This window comes from Rhinoderma darwinii, chromosome 11, assembly GCF_050947455.1.
Source record: "Rhinoderma darwinii isolate aRhiDar2 chromosome 11, aRhiDar2.hap1, whole genome shotgun sequence".
Classification (NCBI taxonomy): domain Eukaryota; kingdom Metazoa; phylum Chordata; class Amphibia; order Anura; family Rhinodermatidae; genus Rhinoderma; species Rhinoderma darwinii.
In genome coordinates this window covers 15,508,057-15,524,903 of record NC_134697.1, presented here as the reverse complement: position 1 = coordinate 15,524,903, position 16,847 = coordinate 15,508,057, and the positions used below count along the sequence as shown (strand labels likewise).

Below are 16,847 nucleotides of genomic sequence, written 5' to 3'. Positions count from 1 at the left end.
TAGTAAAAAGTTTAGAGGATATCTAATACATGTGAGTAAAGATGACAAAAAGTGACGCAACTTTAATTCTCTAAAAACTCTTCCTCGGATTAAAAATTCATAAAATGTTTAATAGAAAGCAAAGAAACCAACATAGGACGAATTACCAATACTTTTTGGATTATGATGATCAATCTCTCATTACTCGTTGTGTGACGCGCGTCCATGTGCAGCACATCCACAATTATTCTAACGGATGTGAAACTTGGTTGAACTTGATGGACGTTCCCTTTTTTTTTTTTTTCAACCGTACGAACTATGTAAATATGAAACTTTTGTCTTCCCGTCACAGCCACAAAACCCGGTCTCAAGAGCAACAAGAAAAGGGACGATTTCAAAGTCACTGCAGATGGCCGGCTCGTTATCAAGGACGAAGAGGCTGAAGAGGAGAAGCCAAAAGGTACGTGCTGTACTTGTATTACCTGGATACATATAGGAGGGGATACGTCTCTGGGCTAGACTAACCTTTTACCGCCAAGAGTCAATAAGTTTGTATAATGAGGTCCTAAAGGAGCATTAAATCTGTATGTAAATATTTCTAGAGTGTTTTTAGAACTGAAGAAATCGTGATTAAAGGGGGAGGGGGATCCTGTATTGAATATAAAATCTACTTCCCTTGTGCCCAGGAGGAATCTTAGGTTGGATTTATTGGTGGCGCTTCTGCCGTATAGCGAATATGTGTTGGTTACTACAGCAGTATGAGGATTGTAGTCACCCGCTGACTGTAACTTCTGTTACTAGGCAACACCCCAAACATATTTTTTTTGTGCTTGAAAAAAGGCATTAGGAAGTCTGAAGGACTCCGTATGGAATTATTACAATGGGAAACTCTAGCTGGTACATATAAATGGGTGTTGATACTTTAACATTGCACTAATAAAAACCAGACACACCTCTGGGACCCGGACCAATCTCTAGAACGGAGCCCCCTAAACCTCGTTCTAGCTTTGTCTGACTTCCGGCCGCTTCCTGATTATATGGTCGGGAGTTACGAAAACAGCATGACACGCTGAGCGACGCCGTTTCCATAACTCCCATAGTAGTGAATGGCGGCTACGGAAGCAGCGTAGTATGCGAGCTACGCTTTTTCCGTCACTGCCATTCAGTTCTATGGGACTTGCGGAAATAGCGTAGCTCTTTACGTAACTCCCGTCCATGTAACCTTTTGTATGGTCGGAATTCACCTCATTCAGCCACAACACAGAGCGGCTGAACAGGGTTTAGGGGGCCCCGTTCCTGGAGATTGGTGCAGGACCCAGAGGTGGGACCTGCATCTATCTGACATTTATGACATGTCCTTTGGATATGTCATAAATGTCCCTCATGGGGAAAACCCCTTTAAATGCACATACACTAACCCAGATAGTATTCTGGTTTTCTTTACTTACTACACTGGCACAGCTCGGTAGTGCAAAAAGCCTAAACTATTTTACTTTAAGTGTTTGACAACCTCACGACATCCTGCAGCTTTGCTCTGATTTTCTCCCATTCGCATTGTCTGAGCTGTGAATTTGATCCTGGTATTACCAATTACAGCACAATGGTACAGAGCTGGCTAATAAACCCCAGTGACTTCCGGAGTCTCTGGTATCTGTCAGATTAGTGAACCAGGTCAACATTAAACACACACATGGATTGACAAGGACGACAGAAGGGTTAATTGGTGAAGGTTGGTTGCATTAAGTCGACAGCTCAGGCAGGTTGTGTATGAAAGGTGATATATCTAGGCGGTAAAGACTGCAATGGATTCACGTCAGGTGATATTGTCAAATAATGAATATGTCCGCAGAGTGTTGTGATATTGTTATAGGTTTGGCAGGAACATGCTTTGTAATCGGAACGTATCGTCATACATATCTATTACATATGGGACGCAATAAAGAATACATATTATTGCCAAAAACATCCCTTAGGCAGCTGTGTATTAGATTAATTTCAGACAGAAATGTTGTGTGTAATCTGCATATTTTGGGTCTATTTCCTTCCCTCTACTGCTTTTTGGAATTCCACGTTTTGTCTCCCCATGCCTACTGAGTGGGCGGGCTCTTCCTGGTCTAATGTCAGAGCTGTATTGTGTGCCCTGAGCCAATCTGATGCCTCCTCTAATGCTCCCCCTCCCCTCTCACAGCCACACACAGACTCTGAGGGAGGGATACTGCAGCTGCATACCCCTCCTCCCTGTATAGTATTCATTCCAGATGTTTTTGGTGACTGAGGATGTTTTGGAACATTTACAGAGAGCTGCCGGCAGGGAAAGGGGAACTACAGGCCGCTGGAAGATGCCACTTTCCCCAAATAAGAGACTGTATATTCCATTCATACAGCAGCCCATTTTTGTTAGGTGTATATAGTGTTTATATTATGACAGGGGCTTGTTTAACCATTTGGGTGTTTTGTCTTGATTGACAGGTGTGGATGAAGAGATGGCAGATCTCATGCAAGAAGTTGGACTTCGAACTGTAAGTTTTCAAGGATTCAATTACATACCAATTATTAATAATGGACATTATCGCTTTTTAAGTAATTTCTTATGGAGACCATATATATATGTCCTTCGGACACCTAAGGTCCATGAGATATCCTACTGTCATATATTACACGTCATATGAGCTGCTTGGCGATCACACAGGTCCCTCTAAATGAACCACTGGCTAACCAAAGTTAGTTTAGAGATCACCAACCAGTGGCTCTTAAGCTATTGCAAAACTACAGCTCCCAGCATGTCCTGACAGCTTGCGGCTGGGAATTGTAGTTTTGAAATAGCTGAAGTCATAGGTTAGCGATCACTGGTATAGTATATAGGGACCTTAGTGTAAATGGAAACATACCTGTGTACCTATAAAACAATTGTTGCCGGTGAACCATGCTGCAAGAGAAATGAAGCATTACAAGAAATCCATTAAAATCATTGGGCGGGGATGATCCGATTCCTCCAGCGGGAGTTGCTGCAGAGAAGGGAGAGGGCGCTTCAATTACCCTACCATGCTCCAATAGGTAAAAGGGATTTGGATTGTCTAAAGCAAACCGTTTCGCTTAACCTTGATGATATCGCAGCAGGGTAAGCTGCACGCACAATATATCTGGTACTAATGCAGTCATGGATCATCTCCACATAGACAGCCTGGAGCAGTAGGGATCAGCAATGGCTTCCACATGCAGATGTCCCAGGACTGGTTTTACTCATAACGTGGCCATTACTTTCCATATACGCCGGCCCACAATAAATCAGCCCAGGTCAGTCCATTAGATCCAATTGTACTCCGAACATAATACTTTTAACAAAAGTAATCTGAAACGGACGCCGTCTCCTAGAATGCGTCCATGATGGATGCAAAACTACCGATATGATTGAACATTATATGGGGCAGCGGGATGTTTTCCGTGTATACGTGGCACGAAGGAGTATAATGAGGGTTTTGATGTTTGTGGAATCGCAGGATAATTATAACCCACCTTTGATTATATCATTAAGGGACACCGCACCATGGGTACAGCTCCTTGCCACTAGGAGGCAACACTAGGTAGGAAGAAGTGTTGGCTCCGCGCAGGCAGTCCCTATCCCCCTCCCCCTACAGACAAGGACTAAATCAGCTTTACCCAAGTGTCTGTAGGAGGCAGCCATAACCGGATCCTCGGGTCTGCTGCTATTTCGGTCACCTAACATGTTATCGCTGTACGTGCACTGCCAGTAACCCTACGATCAGTGCGAGGTTACTGAAGAGGTGACCCAGCGAACACCCGGGTACTCCAGCGCGTTAGTATCCCCCCCCCAGGCGTACCACTGCTCTTGGAAGGCCCTTTTTAGCTGGTGTGAACCGCGTAAGGATCCTATGGTCTGTTCTACACATAGACTTCTGTCTTTCCTGCCATCCGGTATTGATCTGAGACTTGGATTGTCTTCAAGTTTCTGCTCTGTCCATCCTTTTCCAGCAGGCTTTGTCCCTTCGGGCTCAGATGAAGACTTTGGCTCATGCTGCACCTACATTTAGACAACCCGCAGGGTCTTGGTATCTGAACTTGGTTTTGGGGACTTTTCAAATATCTAGTTTTGAACCCCCGCGGAATATTTCACTGTGTTTACTCTCCTGGAAGGGTGGCCTTTGAGATAGCAGTCACTTCTATAAGAAGGCTTTTGGAACTGGCTCTCCTTTCACGCAAGTCCCGTTTTTGGTCGTCCCACAAGGGTAAGGTGGTTTTTCAATCTGTCCCTTCCTTATTACTGAGGGTAGTCCCGGCCTACTGGTCCAAGGGTTGTTGCCTCCTGGGTGGTCGGACCTTCACCAGATCCATGGCCTCTGTCAGTCTGTGTCGCAAGGTGCTGCAGGCAGCTTTGCGTTTGGTGGGTCGCCTGCCTGTACTTTTTACTTCATTTTTCTTCCCATCCTATGTGACTTCTTTAGGACGTCCCATGGGGCTGTCCCCCCAATGATCTAAATGAGAAAATTAGATTTTTGTACTGCCCGAAAAACTGTCTCGTATTTATTGGGGGACACCGATGGGCCGATCCCACCGTTTTTTGCTTTGTTTCAGGTCTGGGACCTATTCTGGTTGTTTTTTTTACCTTTTACATGTTCTAGTGTTATCTTCTCCTATTGCTTGCTGTACAAATGGATTTAGCCAGTATCTGTTGGAGGGGGAAGGGCCTGCCTGGGTGGAGCCAATACTCCTACCTAGTGTCGCCTCCTAGTGGCAAGGGCCTATACCCGGGGTGCGGCGTCTCCCAATGAATGAGAAAAATATTTTAAATTGAGTAGAAAAATCCAATTTCATCTAGTAGAGACGCGGCTTTCTTAGGAGCACTTGGTGACATATTTCTTATTGGTGTTCGCAGAAAAAAGCCCAGAAGAAGAGATTCCGGGACGATAATGACGACGACGAGGCTGTAGGGAAGACCTCACAATATAAAGGTAAAGCACTGCTAGATATGGGAACATTGACCTAAACAGAGCAGGAAGCTCTGCCGGATCCGGGACACTGAAAATCCCAACGCTGCGAATATTACTGTGCTGCAGCGTCGGGAGCGAGGACCGGCAGCGAGATGGGCTGACATTGTGACGACCGGGAGACAGATAATGGAGAAATAGGGGAGAATATTCAAACAAAGTCAAACAGGCGGTAGAATTTGGATCATCTGTTACATCAGTGGAAAAAGGTTTGAGATGGGAAAGTTTCCCTGAAAGTGTTCGGTCTTCTTTAGGCCCAGTTCACACCGGTTTCCTCTACGCTGATTTTGACGCAGAAAGCGCGTCAAATCAGTGGCAAAAATAAGTCCGAAACCGCCTCCCATTGATTTAAATGGGAGATGGAGACGTTTTTTTTCCACGGTGGTTTTTAGCCACTCGCGGTAAAAAAAACAAACACGCTTGCTCTTCCCGCGGTTCCGCCTCTGACGACCCATTTAAATCAATGGGAGGCAGAGAAAGCGTTGGCCTCAATGGCCGTGGGCGAAAAACGCAGCGTAGAATAGCGGCAAGAATTTTCAGGCAGGTCAAAATCTGCCTCAAAATTCCTGAAGGAAGATTTTTCTGCCTGAAAAAAACCCCCTTAGTGTGTACAGGTCCTAAATGTCACTATACAGCACTTCAGACGGTTCCAAACAGATCTGTATAAATGCTCTCTGTTAAATCCTGATCTTATTATGCCGAACATGGATGTTTAAGCTGTATGATTCAATGTTTCAGCTCCTTCACATTTCAAAGATCTCTGCTTGCTGTCAATGTGAATCCAGAGCCTGCAAACATTTCTACGTTCTAACCAGTCTAGACAATCCTCTGTGAGGTAAATGCATCAGCAGCAGCTGTACAAATCTCTCTCCCGTCCTGATAGTTTGCTACAATGTATCAGTGCAGGTAAGGTGTATCGGTCGGGAGTTCTGACTTTTTGGCTCGCATGGTCTAGTCTGGATGCAACTGTAGAAAACTCTGTAGTCTACATCTAGGCTTAAAACCCCTACAGACCTAGTACAAAGAGCAATCTTCCTATTCATAGACAGCAAGCTGAGATCTTGGTTATATTAGAAAGTTACAGAACTAGGCATTGTTCAGCTTTATTTCCGTTATACTAGCGAGACAAACTAGATTTGCGGGTGAATTGCGGCCGCAAAAATGCGTTCGTGTGCATGGGGTCTTAATATCCTAGACCAGTGGTCTCCAAACTGTGGCTCTTAAGCTGTTGTGAAACTTACGACTGTCAGAGCATGTGGGGAGTTGTAGTTTTGCAATGGCTTGAGAACCACAGCTTGGAAACGGTCAGGGTATGTTCACACGCAGTGGTTTCAGATGTATTTCGGGCGTTTTATGCCTTTTAATTACGCCTGAAAAAACGCCCCTAATACGCCTACAAACATCTGCCCATTGCTTGCAATGGGATTTACGATGTTCTGTTCCCACGTGCCTTTATTTTACGCGTCGCTGTCAAAATACGGCGCGTAAAATAAGTGCAGGACACTTCTTGGGACATTTTTGGAGCTGTTCTTCATTGACTCCATTGAAAAACCGCTCCAAAAAACAGCCGTGAAAAAAAAGCCACGAAAAAAGTGAGTTGTTAAAAAAAAAAAAAAAAAAAAAAAAGTCTGAAGATCAGGAGCGGTTTTCGCCTTAAAACAGCTCCGTATTTTCAGACGTTTTTGGTCACTACGTTTGAAGATACCCTTATATAGACCTTTAAGTCCACGTGTATTTCATAGATTTTTTTTTTCTTTCTTACAGCTATTAGTGGTAAAAGGTTTAACGTTTTTACCTAGGAGCTTCATTCAGTCCTGCGCTGCTTGTCAATTATGTGGAAGGAATGGCAGCGCGGGCGTCCGGATCCATTTACTTGTAGGAAACAACGCGTTTCATGCTCTGGTGAATCCTGTGCATTGACAGCACAAATCACGCTGAGAGCGAGTCCTCCGGGATTTAACAAGCTGGTCCCGGACCTTGGTTACATTACTGAGGTTTATGGTCTGGCAGTGACGGCTCGTGCAATTATAAGTGGGGATTACGGCTCGTTACCTGTCCCTTTACTCGGCTGTCGTGTAATCGTATGCAGCCATTCTAATCAACTCCTACGTGGGCTCTTCTTTTTTGACAGCTGGGGGTAGCGGAATACACAGACCCGTTTCCAAAAGACCAGAGTTTGGAGTGGTTTACAAGTCAAAGGTACATTTATATATATATATATTTTTTCCTTTGCAGAAGTTTCAACTGATTGGCCCTTAAAGGGGTATTACCATCTTAAAGGATATGTACATCTTTCAAATCGTTGTTTTTATAATAAGGTCTGTGTGATTGGTGCAACTTTCAAAATACTGTTTATTAAAGATTATTTTTACTTTTTGAGATACAGCTGCTTTGTAGCTTGTATCTGCGGGACTGCCGGGTTCAGTGTCAGCGGGTGCTGCGTGTCTCTGACGTGCAGGATCGAGCTGTTATCGATCACATCTTAGCTGTGATCGATGACCGGTGAATCCTGCATGTCCGAGACATGCGGGACCTGCTGACACTGAACCCGTCAGTGCCGCTGAACTGACGGATTCAGGTTTCAGTGCTAGATTTTGAAAGCTGCACCAAACGCACTGATGGATGTTTTCATTGAAAAAAATTTCAAAGGTCTACATAGTCTTTAAACATTTATGGCTTAACGTGATGATATAAATGCTTGCTAGGGTTGGGTCGCACCTCTGGTACCTATTGGGAGAATGCGTGTCCCACTTCCCTATTGAATTCAATGGTGAGGTGGATGTGCGGCCCTCTTCATTTGAAGTTTGAGCGTTATGGAAAGAGCCTAACCCCCTTATTATACGTATGAAATCCACTTCACGCAGTGGGTAATTGGACTAATGCAGTGATTCTCCAGCTGTAGCAAAACTATAACTCCTATCCTCTTCTGGCAGGAGATGATAGTTGTAGTTTTGCAACATCTGGAGAGCTAGAGGTTGGGGAACACTGGACATCGAATTGGTCTGTTTTCTGTAGGGGCCTTTCTGGCAGTGGGGTGGAGATAAACTGTTGTCTGTTTCCAAGGGCAACCAGCAGAATTTTTAAAGCAATTATGCATAGTAATGGAGGAAATGAGAACGTAACTTAATCCGTACAAGAACATTATGATGGAGGGGGCTTTTAGGTCTCATGCTTGCTGCCAGAATACAGGGGTGTGGGGTACAGATTCGTAATACAGTGCCCATGTACACCACGTTCCAAATTATTATGCAAATGTTATTTTTCGCTGATTTTCCTAAATAGTCGATGCAAATGACAGTCAGTATAATCTTCAGGCCATCAACCGTTGGAGTATAATGTGAATTTTATTGAACAAATCTCCTAATGATAAGTTTTTGGGGTTTTTTTAGAAGTAAAAAACTCAGAATGCTTCACATTATTATGCACAACAGAGATCAAAACATTTTACAGGTTGTAAAGAGAAGTAAAGGGGTAATTTGTTGAATTTGCAGCATTAGAAGGTCATATTTACAGAAATCAAAAGCTCTTTCAATCAGAAACAATTTAACAGGCCAAGTTACATGTTACACAGGACCCTCCTCTGATATCACCTTCACAATTCTTGCATCCATTGAATTTGTGAGTATTTGGACAGTTTCTGCTTGAATATCTTTGCAGGATGTCAGAATCGCCTCCCAGAGCTTCTGTTTTGATGTGAACCTCCTCCCACCCTCATAGATATTTTGCTTGAGGATGCTCCAAAGGTTCTCAATAGGGTTGAGGTCAGGGGAGCATGGGGGCCACACCATTAGTTTCTCTCCTTTTATGCCCATAGCAGCCAATGACACAGAGGTATTCTTTGCAGTATGAGATGGTGCGTTGTCATGCATGAAGATAATTTTGCTACGGAAGGCACGGTTCTTCTTTTTGTACCACGGAAGAAAGTGGTCAGTCATAAACTCTATGTACTTTGCAGAGGTCATTTTCACACCGTCAGGGACCCTAAAGGGGTCTACCCACTCTCCCCATGATTCCAGCCCAAAACATGACTCTATCCATCTGGACCATCCAGGGTTGCACGACACTCATCAGTAAACAACACGGTTTGAAAATTAGTCTTCATGTATTTCTGAGCCCACTGTAACAGTTTCTGCTTGTAAGCATTGTTTAGGGGTGGCCGAATAATAGCTTTATGCACACTTGCAAACCTCTGGGGGATCCTACACCTTGAGGTTCACGGGACTCCAGAGGCACCAGCGGCTTCAAATACCTGTTTGCTGCTTTGCAATGGCATTTTAGCAGCTGCTCTCCTAATCCTATTAATTTGTCTGGCAGAAACCTTCCTCATTATGCCTTTATCTGAACGAACCCGTCTGTGCTCTGAATCAGCCACAAATCTCTTCACAGTATGAAGATCACGCCAAAGTTTTCTTGAAATATCCAATGTTTTCATACCTTGTCCAAGGTATTGCACTATTTCATGCTTTTCGGCAGCAGAGAGATCCTTTTTCTTTCCCATATTGCTGGAAACCTGTGGCCTTCTTAATAATGTGGAACGTCCTTCAAACTAATTATCACAGGTGTCTGAGATTGATTACAATGATCCAAAGAGCCCTAAGACACAATACCATCCATGAGTTTCATTGAAAAACGAATAATTAAATGTTTGACAATTAAATCCATTGTGCATAATAATTGGGAACACTGTGTAAATCTATGGGCTCACATTCTACCTCCAATTGGCTAGCGTGACGCAGGTTTTTACAGTTGATCACTTATTGCTGTGAGTAATGGATTTTACAAATTTTCTCTTTCCAGAAAGGAAAAGGTGACATAAAACAGAATGGCAGGCACGACCCATACGCCTATATACCCCTGAACAAATCCAAACTCAACCGCAGGTAAGACGCGTTACCCCCGTGATTTGTTTTTAATCCAGAAATGTTCAGTGACCTGGCTGCATTAAAGCCAATGGGACAATAGCTGGGGAAGGGGTGGAAGCGTCGGGCCTGGTTCCCACGTAGAGTAAACGCTGTGGAATTTCCGCAATGGAATTGTGTGCAGAAACTCTGCAGCATTTACAGTAGCAGCAAAGTGGATGAGATTTTGAAAATCTCATGCCCACACTGCGGGGAAAAAAATCGCAACGTAAACGTTAATAGCATGTCACTTTATGCTGCGTTTTTTGTTGCTTTTCCATTGCAGGTTTTCCCCAATGAATTCAATGGGGATTGAAAACCCGTAACAGAAAGCCAAGTGTTGCAACTTTTGCGGCGTAATCGCAGTTATTCCGCCGCAAAAAAATAAATCATACTTGCCCAGAATGCTCTCCTTCCCGCAGTTTAGCCTCCTGGGATGACATTTCATCCCATGTGAGCGCTGCAGCGTCATCGTAGGAGGGCGTACTACATGCAGAGAAGACGTATGAGCGTTTTTTTCCGCAGCGAAAATTTAGTTTGAAAAAATGCACCACAGTGTGGTGTGGTTTTTCGGACAGAAGGTGCTGTGGGTTCCAGGTCTGATACGCCGCACAATTTTTACACAGCGTATCTGACCGTGGGAACTCCGCCTTAGGGTCAGTTTACAGAGTTATTCTTGGTGCTGATTTTCACATGCCCCAAATTCCCCACTCCCCACTGATTTCAATGGGAGGCGCTTTCTTTTTCCCCACATGGCTTTTGGCTGCTCGCGGGGGAAAACAAGCAGCATATTCTCTCTACCAGCGTTTTCCACCTCTGACCTCCCATTGAAATTAATGGGAGGCAGAAAAAAACCTTTGGCGCTCATTTGGGTGTTTTTGCATTCGATTCAACAGCAGTGGGCACAGAACGCCATAAAAAAACAAAACAGAAAATGAATGAATTCTGAGGCAGATTTTTCTGCCTACAAAAAAACCCAGTGTGAACTAGGCCTTCCATGGGAATAAAGCTGCAGTATATAGTCAGTAAGGCAAAAGTCTAATGTACACTGTTTTCAAACCAAAAGCATTCACTCCTCTATACAGACTTGTATATGATCATGAGCTATAAACCTCAGCTTGGATGGATTCAGTCCATAGAGACCCCTGTATGGGAAGATATCAGGAAATCCTAAATTCCTTCACGTCATCATTCTCTCACCTCCCCTGAATCTCATTTGCATTGGACCGAAGGGTACAAGATCTTCCTGGTCTTTACCAGTTGGCTTTAACCTGTGGCTCTCTAGCTGTTGCAAAACTACAATTCCCAGCATTCCCTGACGGCCTTCAACAGCTGGAGGGCCACAGGTTAAAGACTGCGGCTCTATAACAATATCATTGTGTTGTCGGCAGGAAAAAGGCAAAGATGCAAGGACAGTTTAAAGGACTGGTGAAAGCGGCGCAGAGAGGAGCCCGGAGCGGGAAGAAAAAGAAGAATGCCAGGAGAGCATGAGACCATCACACCCATCATCTTCACAGCGCTGTACGGACTGTGTGCCATCTACTGCCCTGTGTGTCCACGGACAAGCCTTTTCTGGTTGGCCATGATATTTCAGGTGCATGAAAGAGCGGTCTTCATAACTTCACTGCTCCTCAGGGGGGTGAACACAAGATTGAGAAGAGACGACGCTCCTGCCCTCTGCTCTTATTTCCATGGAACACTTTTTCTTGTGCTAAATAAAACCTTGTCAACTTTGGGACATCTTAAGAGAACGGTTCTGTATGTGTCATTACTGTCTAGGGGTCCCGTCTACCTCAGCCATTCACCTCCTGCGCTTGTAGACTTGGGGGGGTTCTCGTAGACCGGAGCACAGAGGGGGTGCGTGCGTCGCGGATTCTTCAAAACCGCTGATAAGCGGCTATGAAGGATCCACACACACACACACACACACACACACACACACACACACACACACACACACACACACACACACCCCCCGCCCCCCTCTACTGCACGCCCGCCGCCGCCCCAACCCCCCCCCCCCTCTGCTGCGCGTTCAAATCTGTGGTAAGCCCGCATGTCAGCGCTGTTCCCTGACACGTCTCATGGTCTTACCCGATTGGATATTTCTAGTTATTTTGTGCACCAGAAAATATAGCAAAATTTAAGAAGATTTATTTCTCCCACATAGGAAGGTTTATACTTTACATAATCCTTTGTACATTATTTCCATATGAATCTGAGAAAATACAGGAATGACTGCAGCGTGTCTGACGCGGTATCGTCTGCGCTCATTCATCTTCCCCATATATTCCGACACCTTGACACAACCCTGTTACAGGCTCTTTTCACAGAAGAACATCAGTCAGTGAACTGGGAAGAAGCTCATTTCTTGACGGCGTTATCTTCTTCACCGACTTTGTGGATTTTAGAAAATCCATAAAATGTGATTGCTTTTATTATTATATTATTGCAGCTTTGCTCCTGTAAGCCTCTTGTGCTCTCTAAACAAATGTACCATGAAAAGTTTTTTTTTTTTTATATAGTATAGAAGCTTAGGTTACTTAAAGAATGGTCTATCTTAGGCCTTAAAGGGATAGTCTCCATCAGGATAACCTATGTCCATATACCCTATTAGAACTTATGGGCATTTAGAGGGGGTGCCCTGCTCGGGACCCCCTTCTATGAGCCAGAGCGGAGAGCCATTGACTATCAGTGGCTCCTGCTCTGGTGGACGCGTGTTATTTGAATGGCCGCCATATAGTACTTCAGAAAAATGTATGGCCAGCCACAACTTACCTGTCTGGAGTGGGGGTGGCTTAGCGGTGATAAGTGGGTGGGGTATAAATATTGAGGGCGTGTCTGTCTTAGCCCTGGCGGAATCCATTACGTATTTATTACGGTGGGAGTGATAGCTGTGTAATATGATTTTAGGATGAGGGACATGTTTATAGTGTGTAGGGGGAGCAATTTATGTTCATTGTCATGTTGTGTGAGTGGAGTATGTCATTTATTTTTATATTCTTCATAGAAGCTTCTTTTAGATGGGAGTGATATTTTTATTTTTAGAATTGTATGGCATTGAAAGAAGCGGGCCCCACACATCTAGTACTTGTTGCCCACTTCTTATTACTTTAAAAGGAAGTCGGCTACGACTATCTCTCCCTCCCCTACACACCCCTAGATATAGGGGTAGAGGCGACCAATTTGGGCATACAGATGTCGGCATTCCAGCTGAAAGCAACACTGGAAATAAAGTTTTAATCCCCACGTGTCGAATGTGAAGTGTCCGGCTTCCTGCTGTACCTCCTCCCCTATTGAGTGACGGCTCTACTTGTACTCGGACGATGTGCAATCCTGGAGCCGTCACTCAAGAGCAGTGTGGGGGGGGGGGGGGGGTTACAGCGGTAAGCCGGACCTTTCACAATCAGCGCATGATATAGCGGTGTTGGGGAGGGGCAAAAGTCACGACAGACTCCCTTTATAGGATTATTCCTATCATAAACATTTACGTCATATCCACATGATATCAGCGAGTCCTTTAGATGCCGTATGTAATAATAACCACCGTGTGTTACCGGAATTTTCCTATTTCCCTGTAATTCAGCTTCCCTGCCATAACTGGATCTGGAGTCCTCTATTCTAGAAAACTTGAACTCTGTCCTAGGGACATACACCGAAAAGGGAGCCCAGTAGCAAAATCATAATGGGGCACCCTTTGCGGGACTAGTTAATCCCCTGCAACAAAGGCAGAATTAACCCCATCCTGACATTTGACGTATCCATAAGTCATGGCCGAGTAGGGAAAGTATGGTACGGGCTCACGGAGTAGTATGTTACAGCCGACACTTCACAGTAACGAGAGGGATCATGCTCGAGCGCGATCCCACTCGTTTAACCCGTTAAATGCTGCGGTCAATAGCGACTGGCATTTAAATCGTTAAGTGGAGGGCAACCCTCTCTAGCAGCTCATCGCACCCCCCCCCCCTCAATGTAATTGCGGGGGGATGATGGTTGCTCTGGGGGCCTAATGAAGGCCCCCAGGTGCGCCAACTTTGTGCTCCTACTAAGAGCTGCCTCTGGCAGGGCTTAATAATTGCCTGTCAGAAAGACGATATACTGCAATACATTAGTATTGCAGTATATCGTGCAAACGATCGCTGGTTGAAGTCCCCTAGGGGGATTAATAAAAAAGTAAAAATTAGTAAAACAAAGTTGTTGTTGTTTTTTTATGTAAAAAAAAAATACATTTCAAAATTCAAACCCCGCTTTTTCATTTTCCCCCTGGAGCATAGTAAAAAAAATAAACATAATTGGTATCGCCGCATCCGTAAAAGTCAACTATTACAATATATCATTAGTTAACCCACACGGTGAACGCCATAGAAAAAAAAATTGTAAACGCCAGAATCTCTATTTTTTTGGTCACCTCATCTCCCACAAAAAATGGAATAAAAAGTGATCGAAATGTTGCATGTACCCCAAAATGATATCATTAAAAACTACAGCTTATCCCGCAAAACATAAGCCCTCATACCGCTTAATCAACGGAAAAATTTAAAAGTTACGGCTCTCGGAATTTGCAGACACAAAATTAATTACATTTTTTACACTTTGTTTTTTACTTGTAAAAGTAGTAAAATATAGAAACTACATATATTGACCCTCAGAATAAAGTGAACATGTTGTTTTAATTGCACAGTGAATTCCGTAAAAACCAAGCGCAAAAATCAATGGAGGAATCGCTGTTTTTTTTCATTTTCTACCCAACAAATAATTTTCCCCGTTTCCTAGTACATTATATGGCACAATAAATGGTGCTATGAAAAATGACAACTCGTCCCGCAAAAACCAAGCCCTCATAGGACTATATCGATGGAAAAATAAAAAAGTTATGGCTTTTGGAAAGTGGGGAGGAAAAAACGAAAATTTAAATCTGAAAGTTGTTTACGACACGAAGGGGGTTAAAAGGGGCTGACTAAAACAGTGATTATCTGCCGCCATGTGCCAATTCCATGGCAACAACCAACATATTTTCCTATATGAAAAATTATAAATCTGTAGATTCTAGATCAGAATGTTACTCCTCTTATACACACGCAGATTTCCATTGCACTTTCACAGTCCACATAAAAAAAACAGACAGAACTAATAGCCTGACGCCACGCTGATTTGTCCTTGTGTCCCGTTTCCTCCTGGCTTCTTCTCGGTGTTTACTGCAGCGGTTAGTGCCGGCTTCCTGCTGGCTGCTTCACCTCCGTGCACTCCCTGACAGTCTGACTTCTGCTTGTGTCTACACTTAAATGCAGAAAGAACATTCATGTTGTCCATTAGCATTTTATTATACACTTCACTTTGTTGCAGCTCGTAAAGTTTTATTGAAAAAATGCCCATTTATTTTGGACTAATATGTGCCATTCCGCTTCTAAATCACGGAACTTTTTGGATGCATAGACAAAATAACTTGATCACGTATCATCAAACCTCGGTTCTATTACTTGTATTTTAAGCCATTGGAATGGAAAAAGAGAAAAGGACACAACAAGGCGTCTACCGTTCTGGCACCGGTTGTTGGCTGCCATCTTCCTCTTCCTGGCAGGTGGTGTGTAAATATATGTGGCACCAACGTTTCTGGTGACTTGAGCGACAACCTCTAGACCTCCACACCTTGGTATTGTTCCCTGTTATAAAGAAGCTGTCTGAACATATTCAAGTCACAGCTAAACTAACAGTACAACTATATAATTATTCGATATGGCGTCCAATTTTTTTTTTGCGGGCAGGTATATCCACCTTTAAAGACCAATTTACATATAGAGCCCCATAAAAGAGGAGTAACTTTTAAATGCATGACATGACTTAACCTGTACTGACCCCGAGTTACATCCTATATTATACTCAAGAGCTGCACTCACTATTCTGCTGGTGGAGTCACTGTGTACATACATTACATTACTTGCCCTGTACAGATCCTGAGTTACATCCTGTATTATACTCCAGAGCTGCGCTCATTATTCTGCTCGTGGAGTCACTGGGTACATACATTACTTATCCTGTACTGATCCTGAGTTACATCCTGTATTATAATTCAGAGCTGCATTCACAATACTGCTAAACCAGCACTACAGTCCCTTTATTCTTAGTAATGGTGGGGTTCTTTCTGTGATAGGAATAACCCTTTTATGCCCCATAACCAGTGCTCGCATCACGCTGCAATAATTAAACTGTCAGTTCTCCAAAATCAGAACACACACGTCAGACCACTGATTTCAGAGTGTCCGTCACTACTTTATGCTGCCCTTACAGAAGTGCCCTTTAATATGCAGCAAAAGCAAAATCTACCAAGGTATAATTTTCTGTAAAAACATAAAAAATGCATAATAAAGAAAAAACTAAAAAACAGTTCCCTGGACAGTGTATTATGCAGCTAACAATCTGCTTCTTAGTCATGACAATCACCGGTACCTGAGAAGACCTTTCTCTACACAAATAAACTGATTATACAAAATTGCTCGATAGATGACAATTATCCCCTTTAGAGACGTAGAAATTGTACATGTCAAAATGTTTTAACATAATCGTAGGCGCTGAATGTCATAGGGAGAGTTCTAAAGCTGATCAAAAGAAAAAAAGTTTAGGAATTTTAGGGAAAGAGTCATAAATCATTCACCAATAAGAGCATCCATGAGTCCCTTTGGAGAATGATATCCAAATAGTATCCGAGGGGGTACAAATATTTCTTTCCAGCTCCTTTTCTGAGTATTTGAGGTTCGTAAAGCCTCAGGCCCCTAAATGGATTCCTAGAATCAGAAGTGCCTCATCAGAATCAGGTCGTCATCTTTGTTCGCCATGCTTTGGTGGCGTCTGGACCTGTGCGACACTGTGGGCACGCCGGAGAATGACGCCATGCTGCATTGATTTGTACGTTTCAATTGTAATTATAGGATTTACTACACATGTGAAATAACTATAGAATAAGACCTTGGTA

The 16,847-nt window shown here is 43.6% G+C and overlaps 1 protein-coding gene across 1 annotated transcript in view; it reads left to right on the top strand.

The window, feature by feature from the left end:
* Positions 1-11,631, top strand: part of RRP12 (ribosomal RNA processing 12 homolog) — a 52,408-nt gene extending 40,777 nt beyond the window's left edge. The window contains exons 29-34 of the mRNA XM_075843043.1: positions 332-439; positions 2,449-2,498; positions 4,871-4,946; positions 7,114-7,181; positions 9,780-9,862; positions 11,272-11,631. Coding sequence (XP_075699158.1) covers positions 332-439; positions 2,449-2,498; positions 4,871-4,946; positions 7,114-7,181; positions 9,780-9,862; positions 11,272-11,371 — 485 coding nt within the window. The 3' untranslated portion in view covers positions 11,372-11,631. The remainder of the gene's footprint in view (positions 1-331; positions 440-2,448; positions 2,499-4,870; positions 4,947-7,113; positions 7,182-9,779; positions 9,863-11,271) is intronic.
* The last annotated feature ends 5,216 nt before the right edge of the window (positions 11,632-16,847 follow it).